Source organism: Physcomitrium patens, chromosome 11 (genome assembly GCF_059467195.1).
Source record: "Physcomitrium patens ecotype Gransden chromosome 11, ASM5946719v1, whole genome shotgun sequence".
Taxonomy (NCBI): domain Eukaryota; kingdom Viridiplantae; phylum Streptophyta; class Bryopsida; order Funariales; family Funariaceae; genus Physcomitrium; species Physcomitrium patens.
In genome coordinates this window covers 4,775,971-4,790,140 of record NC_143420.1, presented here as the reverse complement: position 1 = coordinate 4,790,140, position 14,170 = coordinate 4,775,971, and the positions used below count along the sequence as shown (strand labels likewise).

The 14,170-nt window shown below is 36.2% G+C and overlaps 2 protein-coding genes across 11 annotated transcripts; one reads left to right on the top strand and one right to left on the bottom strand.

Moving 5' to 3' along the window:
- Nucleotides 1–811: 811 nt before the first annotated feature.
- LOC141045919 (uncharacterized) lies at nucleotides 812–7,197 on the bottom strand. 9 transcript variants are annotated; one of them, XR_012218496.2, is made up of 6 exons: nucleotides 6,819–7,089; nucleotides 6,194–6,511; nucleotides 4,537–4,594; nucleotides 4,262–4,379; nucleotides 3,671–3,861; nucleotides 812–3,495 (listed from the first exon to the last, which is right to left on the bottom strand). XR_012218496.2 is itself a non-coding variant. In XM_073537165.1 (6 exons), the coding sequence occupies exons 3-6, from the start codon at nucleotides 6,222–6,224 to the stop codon at nucleotides 3,742–3,744; spliced, it is 327 nt and encodes a 108-aa protein (XP_073393266.1). In that variant the 5' UTR covers nucleotides 6,225–6,511; nucleotides 6,819–6,913; nucleotides 7,096–7,197; the 3' UTR covers nucleotides 3,529–3,741. The 9 variants fall into 9 exon arrangements, 4 of the variants coding, with proteins under 4 accessions (XP_073393266.1, XP_073393267.1, XP_073393269.1 ...); XM_073537165.1 differs by lacking the exon at nucleotides 812–3,495 and adding an exon at nucleotides 7,096–7,197 and having other exon boundaries at nucleotides 3,529–3,861; nucleotides 6,819–6,913; XM_073537166.1 differs by lacking the exon at nucleotides 812–3,495 and adding an exon at nucleotides 7,156–7,195 and having other exon boundaries at nucleotides 3,529–3,861; nucleotides 6,819–6,913.
- A 3,447-nt stretch (nucleotides 7,198–10,644) lies between these two features.
- LOC112288267 (uncharacterized) lies at nucleotides 10,645–13,954 on the top strand. 2 transcript variants are annotated; one of them, XM_090254172.1, is made up of 3 exons: nucleotides 10,645–12,952; nucleotides 13,090–13,209; nucleotides 13,554–13,954. In XM_090254172.1, the coding sequence occupies exons 1-3, from the start codon at nucleotides 10,646–10,648 to the stop codon at nucleotides 13,563–13,565; spliced, it is 2,439 nt and encodes an 812-aa protein (XP_090110298.1). In that variant the 5' UTR covers nucleotide 10,645; the 3' UTR covers nucleotides 13,566–13,954. The 2 variants fall into 2 exon arrangements, with proteins under 2 accessions (XP_090110298.1, XP_024388055.1); XM_024532287.3 differs by having other exon boundaries at nucleotides 13,369–13,954.
- The last annotated feature ends 216 nt before the right edge of the window (nucleotides 13,955–14,170 follow it).

Sequence of the window (14,170 nt, the reverse complement as noted above, 5' to 3'; positions counted from 1 at the left end):
TAATTTAAAGAGAGTGGATTTAAGAAATTTTATTTTGAGTTTATCTTTTTACTTATAGCATTTCAAAAAAAAATAATAGAATCTAAATGTCAAAACTGTGAAGCATATAATGTTATAGATCGATTGCTTTGTCACAAAATACAAATCTTATTGGTTGTAACACAAGTTATATCATGTTCTCCATACATGGACCAAAATTCTGCCAAAAATGCCTCTAGATTATTCAATATTGGATCTCATCATTCAAAAAAAGATAAAAACCATGATAGTGCTAAACCTGAAAGAAGTGTACCAATAAATTTAACTTGTGATCTTGGAGTTGGATAGCTTTGAGGTTGAAGTTCAATCACAAGTTGTACTTGATTGATAAATCCTCAAAATTTGGATCTTATACCATCAAACTTCTTGGGCAGAGCAATTCTTGGTTTTTTAACACTTGAAGGATGTTCCACTATGGGTGAAAGGACATGATTTGGTACAGATGTTGAAGCAGCTCTAATCATCTCTATATCCTCACTTCTCACCATTCTTATTGATCCTTGTGGTGGTAAGCTAAATTGATGCATCGCAAGCATCAATTTCTTCAATTGCTCTTACATTTGTGTCATTGCACTCTTCATTTCAACAAGCTCTGTCATAATAATATTCAAAAAAATATCTAATGTCACTCAAGATAAGTAGAAGAAAGGACTTGAGGACAAAAAAAATACTAAAAACAATATCAGTTTAAAAGAGGATAATCCGTAACTTCTAATATGTTTATGTTTTATCATGAAAAAGGGATAATCCTCTCTTAATCAAGACAACACAAAGCTCTGATATTATAAATGTACTCTTGTCAATCTATCAAGGACATAAATGGGAAGATGATACATAAACCAATGAAATCTATATTAAAGAGAAAGTTACAAAATAGAAATAAAGAAGTGTGTATATTGAAAAGGGACTAAAATGGCTTATTGTCAAAAAGACAAGAAAACTTGAGACTCTTGAATTTAGACCAGAAGCAAGAAATAAATTGACAAAAGTGAAGAAGGCTTCTTTCTTATCTCTATATAAACTATCTAACTGAGGGCTTCGTGGTGATGTTCTATAGGACCTCCAATATGTATTGACTTTGTAGGACACATGCCTTGACTTACAAGGTAAATTTTCCTATGTATGTACCACATAATTAGCTTGTTCTTCAAGCTACCAACATGTGTGGCACATGATTAACTTGTTGATCAAGTTTCTAATCTAAAAGTCAACAATGGATACCTATAAAGTCAAAATAGCATCTGTGAAGCTTCTAGGAAGCTTTTTTAGAAGATATCACAGAATTAACTTATTTATATCTTCTTCTACCTATTTATATAAGTAATTACTAGCTTATATGTATATGTCCATGGCAAAAGAAGACTCTAGGAATATTTTTAGAATATTTTGTTAGATTCTAAAAGATTGAAAAATATTTTAGAAAGACTCTTAAGATATTTTTAAAAGTTTCTAGATGATTTTTAGAATATGTTAGTAGATTCTAAAAAATTCTAAGAATACTTAAGAAGTTATTCGAGAAGCTTTCAAGGCTTATTTCATCTTCAAGCAATATAGAAACTTCTTAAGGTGTTTGTTAAGATTCATTTATCTCTCAGCAATATGATTACTTTTAGAAAAGTTTCTTAAAACCTAGTATATATAAGAATTGATGTTGATGAGATCTTCAATCTGAACAACGCATCTCTTAGAGCTTTAGTTCACCATCTTGGTGTTGATCTTCTACTCATTTGATTTAATTGAGTACTTATTAGCTTTTAAGTTGAAACTTTTTAGTTCAACTTTTTATTTAATCTCATGTATAGTATATTTATGATACTCTTCTACTTCAAAAAAAGATATCATATTAGCTTTTGACTCACTCATTATTATTTTCATCAAAAGTTTTGATGAAAATAATAAAACAAAAAATTTCATTGAAAACAAGATTGAATAATAGAGCATCCATAAATATTATTATTAAGTCTATTGATTTTTTTTTACATATAGAATTATCCCACTAAGAAATAGATTACAAAAATCTTTAAAAACTTCTATTCTTTGGATTCCATATTTGGTCTTTGATTAAAACAACCTTCTTTAGAAATAGATAGAAGATATTTAAAGAAAGCATATTGGAACGAGTTACAAGGTCTTTTCATGCATTTTGAAAAAAACTTGGAGATAAATATGGCATGTTGTCAATATATTTTGTAGCTATGTTACACATCAAAATCTTAGAAAAAGAGGTTGGAACTATTACTAGAAATAGTAACATTCTCTATCTTTATTTTCAACCAAATTTAAGATTTGTTGTCATATTTTCTATTATTGATTCAAAACAATTTTTGGATGATCTTTTGCAAAATTATTTTGAATCAATTCTAAAGATTTAAAATGGTTACTAAAACCAATTCTAAAGTTTCTTCTTGCGATTAGTTTTTCTAGTTAGAAATCATATAATATCTCATGTTGATTTTGCTTTATTTCATTTGTTTTGATTAGTATATATATTTGCACTAAAATATTCTAACATTCACAAAATCAATATGTTTTACACTCAATTTACTTCCTTCTATGTAGCAATTATTAGGAAGCCCAAGTATATAGATGTTTATAGCCAATGAGCAATCACCAGAAAATGCGTAAATAGCTTGAAGGGTGTGAAATGAGCCATGCCTTGCTCTACTCTCACTTGAAGGATGTTTTATTTGAATTGATAGTCTGAATTCTAAACAACATATTTTCCATGACAATGGCAAGGATTCTCACTTTAAAGAATTAACCATTCCAATATTTTCACTGGTCTATATATGTGTTAGTTCTGTTTTACATTCACATGTAGTAAGTCAAATGAACTTATTCATGCAACATCCATGCAATTAGGCCAGCTCCGAGATTGAGCAATATCTTAAACCTCCATCAAATATCTCAAACCTAATTGACAACCTATTGTTGTTAACTTTGCAGTAAATATGCCTGATTGAGAAGGGCAAGACTTACGATAAGCGTCAGACCAGTGCTGTAAGTGAGGATGATAACTCCCTCAGCAGTCGGTTCGACGATGATGCTGCTAGTTGTTTCACGAATCTGCAAATAAACTGTACTAAACTGAAAATTGACAAGTCTTATTGCTCCTCGAAGACTATGCCCACAGTGGAATAAAAGTATCCTGTTTCTTTTTGCATGAATTCTGTTTTAAAGAAGAATCAAGTAGCTAACTCCAGAGAAAGATTCACTCATATTCTGGGCTGTCCCAAAATGCGTTGTAGTAGTCTTGTCCTAGCTGTATTCTAGGAGACAATGCATTCAAAAAAATTCACCAATCATCAAAAGGATACCACTTCCTTTGTCTTGAATGACTTTTCACATTATTTTATTGTGATCTTTTTGGTTATTCCATATATGTCACCTACCTACATTGTGTATCTTTCTAAAACATCTCTTTTAAAATAAAAATATTCCATGTTACGAAAACTTCTGAAAAAAAAAAAGAAGAAAAGAGTCTATGTTGTGTCCAAAAAATTTGAATTTAAAAATAAATAATAAACAATAAATAAAAATTGCATCCAATTGTTACATCTGCATCAACATTTGTAATATTTTTATAAACATATCCCAAATGAGCCCAGGTAGCATACAAAGCAACAGCAACCTGATGGTCCTCTCAAAGCCTGGCAGACTCTGCTCGGCGACACATTCATCTGCCGATGAAGGTTCCGCGGTTCAGCTCTCGGACCGAAACCTGACGAGGAAAACGCACAACGCATCCGTCGCCGAACCCAACAGATCAGCAAAGTCCTGGAAGGAATCAACTGGACATGAAACCCATTGGAACTCCAGATTCTGGTTCCTCGCCCAGACAGGTCCAGATATTTCAAACGTCAGTGAGGATAAGCCGAGTCAATCGCTGACACGAACAGCCCGGCAAGGCTGTACAACACCCGTAAGCTAAGCTAGCCCCCGGAGAAAGGACGGCACGAACAATCCTCCGAGGTTGCGGCTAAATAAAACCAAAAGGTGCGAACAAAGCCAGCGTTAACTGAGGTAGCATTTAAGTAAAAGAGAGGGAAGAGAGACTAGGATCGCGGACAGGATCCCGCTTCGACCACCACAAGTATTGCTCCGCTCTCTCCCTACCTGAATCGCCGTCTTGATCCTTTTAAGCGTTCCAGCCGTTACTATGGTACTCGGCAGCCGAGCATTTGTGGAGGATCTGAATTGCAGTAGTAGAGTATATTTTTACCAGGCGGACCCAATCTGCGTGACGCGAGATCGGCCTTCGCATCGCACGTCTGGCTTCGCTCCACGGCAACGACGAGGCACTCAGTGTCGCGCGCTTGCCCTCTCGAGCTGACGAGATCCTGCGGTATACGAGTCCGTGTATGTATGTGTATATGCATGTGTAACGACTGGTCGTATACTATATATATATATATAGAGAGAGAGAGAGAGAGAATTTGTATAAAGAATATTTATACACAAATTCTACATCTTTATATGTAGAGAATTCCACTCAACATTTGATATGGGATGTTGCTAATGCCACCATAGTTTTTGTTGTGGCCACCACAAATTCCTATCCATCACATGACAATACACTTTTTGTTATTGCCATCCCAACCAAATATCTTGGAAAACACTTGACTTTATATATGGATATGTTGCAATATATAATCAACTTCAAGGTAATATTATATATACTAGTTTGATTAAGTTTTTTAAAAATAGTTCAAAGATAGTAAAAAAAAGGTAAACCATGGCAGTAAACAATGCTATAACAATAAAAGAAAATCACCAAACTCAAATACCTTTTAATAGTTAGTATCACATGGCTGCATAAAGTTTTTTTAAAAAATAAAAAATAAACCAGATACTCATTTATTTAAAATAAAGCTACATTAGGTTGGTTTGAACACGATTATTTTTTTACTTTTTAAACCAATAACTTTGAACATGATATGTAAAGAATTGTTATGGAATTTATTAATTATTAGGTTTAAATAAATATCAAATGGGAAGACAAAATATTTTAAATAAATCTCATCTACATAATATGTAAAAGAAATCACTTGCTATTTGATCACTTAAAAATAAGTCGATAAAGTTGATTTGAATTTTACTTGGGTTATTGAGTATAGCTGATGATTTTTCAATGTTTTATAAATTTGGCAGCAAGAGCTTTTTTTTTAAAACATTCGATATTCCATTCAAGTTTAAGAAAGCATAGAACATTCTCCATGCTTTCAAATCCTCTTAAATAAGGAAAATAATAGTATTGGCAACATATAAACATATTTATTGTACAGATATTATTTGAATCTTTACAACAAATGAATTAATTATTTTTTGGAAGGTCTGATGTTTTTAGCAGAGAAAAACATATGTAAACACATGTGGTTTATAATGTAATGACAACGTTATTGACATTGTACCTTTAACATATAAAATTTTGTTAATTTTAGTAATATATGTTTTTTTTGTGTTTTGTTGTTTTCAAATCGAAATCTCCCTCACCCATTTGGTGTATACGTTTCAAAGCAAACACAAAATACAAACCTAGTTTTTGATTTCATCATTCATTGTTAATTCTACTGTTATTTGATTGATTCATGAATAAATATCATTTTCTAAAACTTATTCAGTAGAGTAATTAATCATCTAATGGCTTCAATGATATTTTATTCATTCATGTCAACATGAAACCTAATTACCAATAAGACGAAAAAAATAGAAGAAAAATAAAAGAAAAAAATTTGTTCAAGTATTTTAACTTAAAACTTCATTATTTTAGCTTTGGTGCCAATTATACAAAACTTTTGTGGTATAAAAACATGGTTATAAATTTTTTTGATACTCAATTTTTAACTACGAATGCAGGGAACAAAATCAAATAAAAAAAACATGCACACAATTGGTTAATTCTGTATTATTAGTTATTGCTAAAAAATAAATAATTAAACACGTGCACATTATGAAATACACATTTTTAGTACCGGAAAAAAGCATGATAAGTTTTTATGCATGGAAATCTAAATATAGTTTCAGAAGACACCTTCTGAATGAAACTGAAAAGTTATTTTATTTAACAAGAATATAGTTTTTGAAACATGAGAGAAATATTAATTTTATTTGCATATAAAATCTTGCAATGATACTTTCAGTATCCATATTTTACCACAATATTTGGTGAATGCGTTATTTGCCATGTTTGATTGGTTGCTTTACACAAAATGTCTTAAAGAGCATGATCATTTGTACATTCCAAGTACGCATCGCCAACATAAATGCTTACTATTTTTGGAATATGTGCATTATTTCGATTTTATGAATTTAATATCATTTAGTGTTGTCATTTTCAAACTATAACATGCCACCCACAATTGATACTTGAAATTCAAATTAACAATTTCTTCATTATTCATCCACGTTTTGGCCTTAAGAAAATATTTCGATTTATAAAAGTAAAGTTTTTACTTCGAAATTCGATATTTTCCTAATTATACACATCCAAGAACATGCAAATGTTTCAAAAAATTGAATACATTAGTTTTTCTGGATTATTTAAATTACATTTAGTTTTCATTAAAATATATGTATATGATGACATTGTTGTAATCCAATTCTAAAGAGACCTACATAAAATTCTTGACCTTTTATTTGCGTCTCACAAAAATATATCAAATAAAGACCCAACATGGACACAGACTCATTCTTGAGCTAATTTTTTGTAAAAAAAACATCAACACTAATATAAAGAAATAAAAATAAAAAGTCTTGGATCCATTTTGCCGACTACAAACCACTGTGTCTCGAAATAGTCGCCTATGAGCGCCGACGGACTCCCAATCTTACCACCATGGGTACCTATCCCCGCACCGCGGAAGGCCCAGAAACCCTAAACTTTCAAACCAAGCGTCCATTAAATATGTCAAGCTCAGTGTTAATGGCAACAGCATCCCCATAAATTGAAAAAGCATCCCAATTACCAAATCTGAATCCCACATTTGAAAAATTAATAACATCCATCCGATAAAAAAAGCTTCGTATTCACTCAAGATTAACTTTTTGGGTGCGAACCGTTTTCGAAGGAAGTCCCACTTTATTGATTATGGCTAAAACAAAAATACAAATATTTACTTTTTATGGTTAAAAAACAATAGAAATATTCTGCATCACCACTTTTTGATCAGTCTTTGGGGATTTATTGCGTGGATCCATTCAAAGGATGAAAATTTATTATTGATGAATGATCGCGTTCATCCATAACTTGTTCTGATTTCATCTTCACTTGACCCATAAATTGATGTTGAGATTAGTTGTTGAATGGAAAAGAGGTGTGGATTAGGGTTTAATTACAAGTTGGAGTTGGGATTACATTCAAATTAAGTTAATTATAAAAAGAGAGGGGAATAAGATGAAAGGTTTACTACTCTCTGTTTTGAACTACAGTGTACACGTGCATATGTGAATACATGTTGTGGAGTGTGGATTGAAGTTGGTTATATCCACAACTGTCTTTTGTCATAGAGTTAATGCCATTTACAAAACTGCACGTTGTTTGAAGTTGGATGTGTCAGTGAGCAATTGTTTAATTCTCATGATGTTAGTATTACTTTTTATTTTATTTTTATAGATGATATTTTGTGGGTATTGTTAATGCCAACATAGTTTTGGCTGTTGTCATCACAACTTATTTTTATTTAAATTTAAAGTGTTTTTTTAAAGTATTTTGGGAAATAGAAATAATAGAAATATTTTTAAATTTGAATAACGAATTTTTAAAAAAATAAAAAAAGGGATGTTCAGAGAGTAGCCAATTGTGGTGGTTGTAGCAAAAACTGTGGCATTCGCAATACCTTTTTCTATACATTTATATCTCATTCACATGAGCCATTGTTAATATATATATATATATGTCATGATTTTTAATATTTTTTAAGAAATACAAAAATAGAAAAATGTAGAAATTAATTACTTAAATGACTCTTGATTTTTGCATTCATTCACATATATATATATATATATATATATATATATATATTAATTCCTAAGATTTTTCAAAATGTTTCAAAATATCAAAAATACTTACAACTAAATACAAAACATCTTAAAGTTGTACAAACTTCAAGTAGAAATTACTTGTATGAAAAATTTGCAAACAAGACTTTTAGGTCTTCTTCTTTAAGATATATATATATATGTTAACAAATCATTGAAATCTTTGCAAAAATTAGAATAATGGTTATAAGCATATAAACATATGTAAGTATCATTTATTTATTGTTTTTATCTTCTTCATTTCTTCATGAAAAAAATAAAAAATATAAAAAATATAGAATGAACAATCAAAATTTAGAAATTAGAAATTATTATTAAGTAGTTATAAAAACACAATTTGAATATGTTTACTTGTTTGTTCTTGGCAACGGTTTTATTTGAATTAATGCGTATATATATATATATATATATATATATCATGAAATGATTTCATGTTTTCTAATTTATATGGATTCCTGTGAGCAGAATTTACAGAGTTTCTTAGAATGCATTGTCTTTTAATTCCTCTTCATAAACAGAGAATACCCTGTTCATGAATAAATATTTAGAAATACCTTATTTTGAAAAGTTTGTTAAAAATATTTTATTTTTCTACTTCCAAAAATCTCAACTTTTAAACAACACCCATTCAGGTGAAAAAGCACCATATCATATTTTTTTCACAAATTCATGATGCAAAAGTAGAATATGAATGAATTTGAATGTCAAAACAATTTTAGAGAGATGGAACAAAAAGATCAGTAGTCTACGTTTTCAACATAATTGAAATGTACTAATAAACTAATCAGTTTACAATGATTTAGAATGTTTTAAAGTTTAGATAGCAGTTTATTTTTAATTAGTACCTCTATAATTATCTACCAGTTTCAAGTAAAAATTGTGAGAATAAATTTCTCAATAATATTTTTTCAAGGTTTCTAAACACATACGTGTTTGAAACAAAAAGCCATCATGGATTAAATTATTGTGCAATAATGAGAATGACAAACTTGAAGGCAATCACAAAATCAAATAGCACTGAAAGATATGTTAAAGTTCATTTTACAAAATTATGAAATGAAATTATTTATCCATCACCAAAAATAGAAATCCGCACTGAATTGATGGATGCGTGCCCAGATACAGAAACAAGTATAAAAAGACAACAAATGGTTACCAAGATTCTAAACAACTAAACTGGGGAAAAATGAACCAACCTAATGAACAAGCTTTTGGAAGGATTCTAGTGTTCGATTGGAAAGAACTCTTGACCAACTCCTCCATGAAGGACAAATGCATTATCAAGGCTAAAGAAAAAGGTGGTGCAAGAGTAAGATAGAAGATAGAATAATAATTTCCCCTTTTTGCCTTCAGCACTATACTTGTTGCCACCTTGCTATCAACTATGGAATGTTGGAATGTTTTGGACATTAAAATAACGTTAAAATGACATTAAGATCTGATTGTCATCTGAAATGACAATAAAATCAACTTAAAGCCCACAAGTTACAAGTTTAGATCATCTTAAAGGCCACAAATGAAGAATCAACAACACCACGAAGAAAGTTTCACCCAAGTACATTAAATGTACCATTTTAAGAACACGGAATAGCAGTGATTTACATGAAAGAAAAATGCCATCACAAACTTGGTGAACTGTTGGAAAAAGAATATACTCCAACAACAATCTTCCAAGTCCAAAGGCACAACCCCAAACAATGAACAGCTGAAAGGCCAAAGGACAATTCACTTTCAATGGCATTGCATTCACTTAAAATCTAGAGGAATGAAGCTGTAAGGAATGTGCAGGTTTTTCACCGGATTTATGTAAACGAGACGACAGTTTTAGCATTTTCCTCGCAGACTGCAGCAGACGATGCAAGAGTGGCGAGTGAGTAAATTTTTTTCGACTTCCATTGCGGCACACTCACACATACACTCATACTCATGCTCACACTCTCACTCACACACGCTACGAGAGCAAGAGACGGTTGCGATTGCAGGACGCGACGCGAGGCCTCGCTATGCGGGATGAGCAGCGCTGCAGGCTGGACGATCCAAACGCATCGACGGAAGACGAAACCGTCGGCAAGAGAGAGATGGGTGCCTGGTTTCCAGGGCAGGGGCATGTGAAGAATTATCCACTTTCTGGTTCCTTCCAGTTCAAAGTGATTTGGGTCAATCCTGGAAAGCCTTCCGATCAGGTAGCCCGGGACTCCATTTAAAGGACGAAGTTGACACCAGTACAGAATTTACGCAGGCGTCAAATTGTATTCGGGGCTTTCGGGGCTCTCATTCCATGACCAGCCCTTCTTGAGGCTCTCACGCGACTGTGGAGTCGTCGACTATGAGTGGTTGTTTGAGACCTGTGAGTCGGGAGCATGTTTTCACATGGTCGTGAGTCAATGTACACGAGTTTGCTGAGCACGCAAGGGTATTTCTCACATTTGGAGAGTTTCTGGGATATGGAGCTGCATTGTGCTGTGATAATTCTTTAGATGGTACAGGGGATCTGCTGTCAAGGACTCGGGATCGCATGCATGTCTAGAAGGATATCGTGAAGAATTGTTCGATCAGGTGCGTGGAAGCGATGGGGAAATATCAGCTGAGTCCTCAGGGAACTTACTCGGGTCGACTAGACGCAACTCAGAAATATTCTGGTGGTCGCGTCAGTAGCCAGGATTGTCGCAACCAAGTGAAAGACGCTGTTAATCAGAGCGAATCTCCGAAGAAAAATCGTCATTATGGCGTCGTGGAAGGGGAAGGAGTTCAAGACGGAGGGATGCAACCGCCGAGGTTCAAGCCGAGCCCGCGTCGGGACAGCACTGCGTGCTGTGACGAACTATCGGAGCGACGGGAGGTGGAGAAACCCAGACTGAGAATGCAGCGTGCGAACGTCGTGGTGCCATTGCAGAATTCGAATAGCGCGGGTCACAGTTTCCGCTCAGAAGACAGTGAAAGTCTGGCTCTATGGGAAGAGAAGGAGCAACCGGCGTCGCGCAGCAGCCGGTGGATGAAGATCACAACCCAGTCACCGCGGTGGTTTGACGCTATGCGCAAGTTCGACACTTTGAAGCTTGCATCATGGCGAAGCTCTCCAGGTCAACCCAAGTTTTCTCTGGACAATTCGCAGCGGTCTCTTCACAGGAAGATAAGCAATCGCTCCTTACATGAACTTTCGAAGTTGCCGTGGTACAGGAATACCTCCAAAAAGACTCGCAATGGAGAGAGCCGGTCCACTCCAAGCCCAATCGCGGCTTCCACTTTGTCACGTCTTTGTGGCGAGCTCAATCCGTCGACAGGTCCCTCCTCCACTTGGGCAGATGAAACGAAGGATGATTGCGAGCGTGGGAGCTTCTCTAGGTTGCGATACACTCAGCACGTCACGACAGAGGACGTGCAAATTTCCTGTGTGGTTGCGAGGGACTTGGCACCTAAGGTGAAGCCCGTCCTGGATAGACCCTATCTCGTCAATGGCGTAGTGTGGGAATCACCTGAAGGCGGGTCAAAAACAGGGATTGAGAGTGTCACGGATGCACTCTCATTTCTTACATTAGGTGAACTTGAGGCAATGAATGACGCTCAATCTGCCGCTACTGATGATGCATCAAGTGAAGCTGATATGCCAACATTATATGAAGAACACACGAGCCCAGCTGATAAGAACGCCAGTACATGGCCAGGCGACACCGCACCAGCCATCATTGTAGGTGCACCTGCAGTTTTTAAACTTCTAGGTGTTGAAGAAGAAGGTGAGTTGGCTTTAGAGTTCGTCAAGAGCGAAGATACAGCTTTTTTCAAGAGGGAGGAGACGTTAGGGAGCCTCGGTGTGGGCGAGATGACTGGAGATGTAGACGAGACGCAATTCATGGCTCTTGATCCTCTGTCGCGACTCTCCGATTTCTCCCCAACCTCACCTTCTGGTCGACTGGAGAGTCCCACGACGCCAGATCAAATGCTTTCGAGACTTGGCAGCACGGCTTCTAAGTCGTCTCATTCGTTTCTATTTGGGAAGAAATCCGACAACGGAGAGTGTTGTGACTTGTCTTCACCGAGAAGCATTCTCTGTGGACCGGACCGTGACAGTTTGCCATCATCGAATCCCTCCCTGCGATCAGATCCTGGAATTGTCTCACTCTCAGCCCTGGCAGCGGCCGAATCGCAACGTAACTCTAGCACCGGCGTGTCATTCGACCTTAACGAGCATAATTTCGAAGAGATGCACACAGCTTACGATCTGAACGCGACAGCTCCGTGCAAGCCTGTTGAGTCACGACGCGTTAGTTTATCCTTCCGCGACTTCGGTCCGCCACGACCCTCCTCAGAGATTGCGGCCGCCAAAGTCGACCCAAAAGCAGTAGGGGCAGCCACGAGCACGGTGACAAACATGAAGCTTCTGAAATGCGATGATCAACCGTACAAGAATGAGCCATGGTCCTCTCCAAAGCCATTTCAATCCCCGGAGCTTTGGTTAAAAACTGTCTCCCCTAAATATTACGGGGACGAATTACCCCAAACCACGCCCGAGACATGCATTAGCAGTAGACGTGTTTGCCCGCACTCAGCCCCGCCCCTAAGCCGGCTCTCGCATGCCATCCCCCTTGAAGCGGAGCAGCTGCAGCAGATGCCAATTGTGGTTCCGAGGTCAAGGTCACGTCATTCCGAGTTCACGGCTCGCTTCGGGAGGGTGTTCTCCCCGTTACGCTTGCCTGCCAACAGCCGCAGCTGCTTCGAGGCGCAAGTTCTCTCACTACCCCACGACTTCGAAGTCATGTCACCCACCAACGCTGCAGTTGTGGAGCTTCTGTCGCCCTCCGCACCGCAATCGTCGACTAAGTTGAAGAGGTTCAAGTCAAGCAGGCGACGCTATTCTTCGGAGGATACACCCACCGTGATGGTGAGCACAACCGTTCCTCCTCATTCACAACTCTTGCTTGTGATGGTCATTCCACATTGTGAGTTACGTTCTTTGGTGCATTTCAATTGGAGTCTACTCAACTGTTTCTTCAAATTCTATGTGGGATTTGCGTTCAGACATCCATGAGCAAGGCTGTGAAGAAGATACTGTCCAAATGTAAGGTCTCTTATAGCAAAGGGAAATACAAAGTGGACTCCCCAGTTGTTGGTACTTCTCGCCCCGCCTCATTTCATCAGGTAACTGCCTTGCTCTAATTCTTTTACAGAGTTTTGTCGATCTTTTCTCTGGGAATTATTCTGCATCAGCCATTCTCAGCGCAATGAATGTCTGCCTGTCTCTGCGACTGGACTCTTAGATTCCTCAATCTAACTGCATGTATTCTCCAACTGGTACAGGGAATGTGAAGAAACAAGACGAGATTTAGACACACTGCATATACTGCATCGAATTCTGTATCATGTCCTAAATTTGCACAAATTTTCAGTTCCTTTTTAGCGCAATCTTTTGCGTTCGTCTTCCTTCAGCACAGAGAGCTTGATGTAAGAATTGATGGATTGATTCTGCAACAGAAGTGATTCAGGTCGTCTTGTAGCTCCTCCTTTTTCCAAGCATCTGCGGGAATTCGTTTGCTATACTTCTTCAGCTCTTTACAGAAACCAATGAGGCTATGGGAGCCTGCCTTTGAAAGGCACATATGATGTGCATTGGCCATGTACAATAGTCGGGATATGATTCGTGGAAACTGTAGAATTGAAGCTCGCGTCTGATCAGCTCATCTGATTTTTAGGTCATTGGTCTGCTTGACAATGCGATGGTTTTTGCCATATTATCAGGATGAGTAATAGAGATTGGACATAGAGCAAAGCTGCGAGGCAGCGATGTTTATATATTGGACCCAAATTTTACAGTTGCGCATACAAGTGGGCAATGATATAATTCAAGTTGGGAAAATCCTCAGCAACTGTCTGCTTTCTTACGTCAGTTCGAATCATTTGTACAATCAAAACTTTTCAATTAAGATTCAAAACCCACAATTCGTATTAGCATTCTCCTTGGATTCGATGGGGAATTATGGTCATATTGCTCATTTGTACAGGTTAGAAAGTCTTCATTAGTGTTGAAACCATCTTCCACAATCTTGAATCCTAGGTGAACAATCCAAGGTCTGAGAATGTTCTAACAATCTGAAATACTGCA